We start from the raw sequence: 2,035 nt of genomic DNA, 5'->3' as shown, positions 1-2,035 counted from the left end.
TAGTTTTGGTCGACGTAGCCCGCAAGCAGGTGAGAGTTGTCCAACTGTGTGAGTTCGAATAGATTCGTTGAGTGGGTTTGGTTAAGGGGAAACCAAGAATTTAATTGGGTTTTACTAAGTGAATTTGAATGAATCAGTATGAATGAATGATGGACTGAGTGACCGCAAACAATATTAAACTGAGTGAAGCCTAACTAAAGAAGTACTTGAACCTCACTAACCAAACATCAAGCAGAGTCTGACGAGGCTGTGTACGGTGGCTTCGGCGCCCTTGGGTGCGAGGACACTGGCGTAGGAGGAAACGCTGGACAGGATTAGGCCGAAGGACATCCCATGCAGGAGTTCGATGGCCAGGAAGAACCAGGGGTTGCTGACGAAGGAGTACTGCAGAAAACGCGTGCTGAAGGACGCCAGAGACACTGCGATGGTGGTCAGGTGACCCAAGTGTTGAATGGTGTACGCTGTGTCAGGAGAACAGTGTTACTGCTGTACTAAGTGACACTTGACCTCATTACAATTATTATTCAAGTGTTACAAACTCAGCTAATATATTCTTGATGTTGGCATATCAGATGTTGAGCACAGTATATATCCTGCCATGCAATACGTGGTAGAAAGTCAGACAGATAATATCCGTAACGAAAGGTTTGATAACATTTATGTGGTATTTAAGTCAAATATTGTTGGAAGTTATTGACTCTTTTTAGCGATGGACGAAGGTGAGATGTTGTTTGACTCACAGGAGAGGAACATAAAGGGGACTTCCCCAAGTAAGCAGTCGATGCCCAGAGCGAGGCCCTGTAAGAGCTCGAGGTAGGTGAAGTCAGGATACCAGGCTTGAGACACATCCTCCATCAAGATGAAGAGGAACGTCCACAACATACCAAACGACGTCTCCACCACCTCCGCCGTGGTCACCTGTGTCGCCAAGGAACTTATGTTATATCTGATCTTAGATTTTTTTTATGGAAATAGCCCACCCAGGCACGGGTCAACAACGGGGCCTGGGGGGCGAAAAAATAAGAATACAAAAATAAAAATTAGAGGAGAAAAAGAGTATGTAGTGGTGATTATTAGTAATTTTAAACACTGTTGCCAGTCACACAAGGAAAGAAATTTATCTGTGGTTCCTTTAAAGTATTGGGTTAAAGAAGTGTATTGGATGTATATAAAATGAACCTGGTCAATTGGCTAATATTGCTAAACGGTTTCGACAGCTACAAGTGTTTTGTGATGCTTATACAGGAACAATGGATTTATTTCTTAACCAGCAAGAGGAGAATTCTGAGGGAACAGAATCTGGCGGAGATGGTGTTGTGTTTCTTCCTTGGCGACACAACAACCTCGATCCTGGAGGCGACGGCCACGTTCAGCAGGACCAGCATGCTAAGTTCATGCTTGCCTTTATGTCTCAGGAGTTAAGGGCGTAATAGGCAGAGGGACATTGATGCGTGAATTGTTTACGGCGTGGGAGAACGTTTATGGCGTGGGTGAACGTTTATGGCGTGGGTGAACGTTTATGGCGTGGGAGAACGCTTATGGCGAGGGTGAACATTTACGACGTGGGAGAACGTTTATGGCGTGGGTGAACGTTTATGGGTGGGAGAACGTTTATGGCGTGGGTGAACGTTTATGGCGTGGGTGAACGTTTATGGCGTGGGTAAACGTTTACGGTGTGGGAGACGTTTACGGCGTGAGAGAACGTTTACGGCGTGGGAGAACGTTTATGTCGTGGGTGAACGTTTATGGCGTGGGTGAACGTTTATGGCGTGGGTAAACGTTTACGGAGTGGGAGAACGTTTATGGCGTGGGAGAACGATTACAGCGTGGGAGAACGTTTACAGCTTGGGAAACCGTGAACGATATAGAACTTCAGAACTGCGTGGGAGAATGTGAGTGGGAGAGGTGTTAGTTACGCACGAGTGAACGCCCGGATGCGTTGACCTTCACTGTTCGATGGCCGACGACTGCCAATCGGATAAACAATTTTTTTTTTCTTCTGGCTGGACTTGGAAGCTCTATCTGGCTAACTATT

At 46.1% G+C, this 2,035-nt stretch overlaps 1 protein-coding gene across 1 annotated transcript; it reads right to left on the bottom strand.

Annotated features, from left to right (window-relative positions):
* Positions 1–216: 216 nt before the first annotated feature.
* On the bottom strand, positions 217–1,385 carry LOC121861929 (major facilitator superfamily domain-containing protein 6-like protein B). Its single transcript, XM_042359896.1, has 3 exons — positions 1,269–1,385; positions 741–918; positions 217–461 (listed from the first exon to the last, which is right to left on the bottom strand). The coding sequence occupies exons 1-3, from the start codon at positions 1,383–1,385 to the stop codon at positions 217–219; spliced, it is 540 nt and encodes a 179-aa protein (XP_042215830.1).
* Positions 1,386–2,035: the final 650 nt, after the last annotated feature.

The sequence above is a fragment of the Homarus americanus genome, unplaced genomic scaffold (genome assembly GCF_018991925.1).
Source record: "Homarus americanus isolate GMGI-L3 unplaced genomic scaffold, GMGI_Hamer_2.0 scaffold11407, whole genome shotgun sequence".
Classification (NCBI taxonomy): Eukaryota; Metazoa; Arthropoda; class Malacostraca; order Decapoda; family Nephropidae; genus Homarus; species Homarus americanus.
This window is presented reverse-complemented; position numbering and strand designations above follow the sequence as displayed.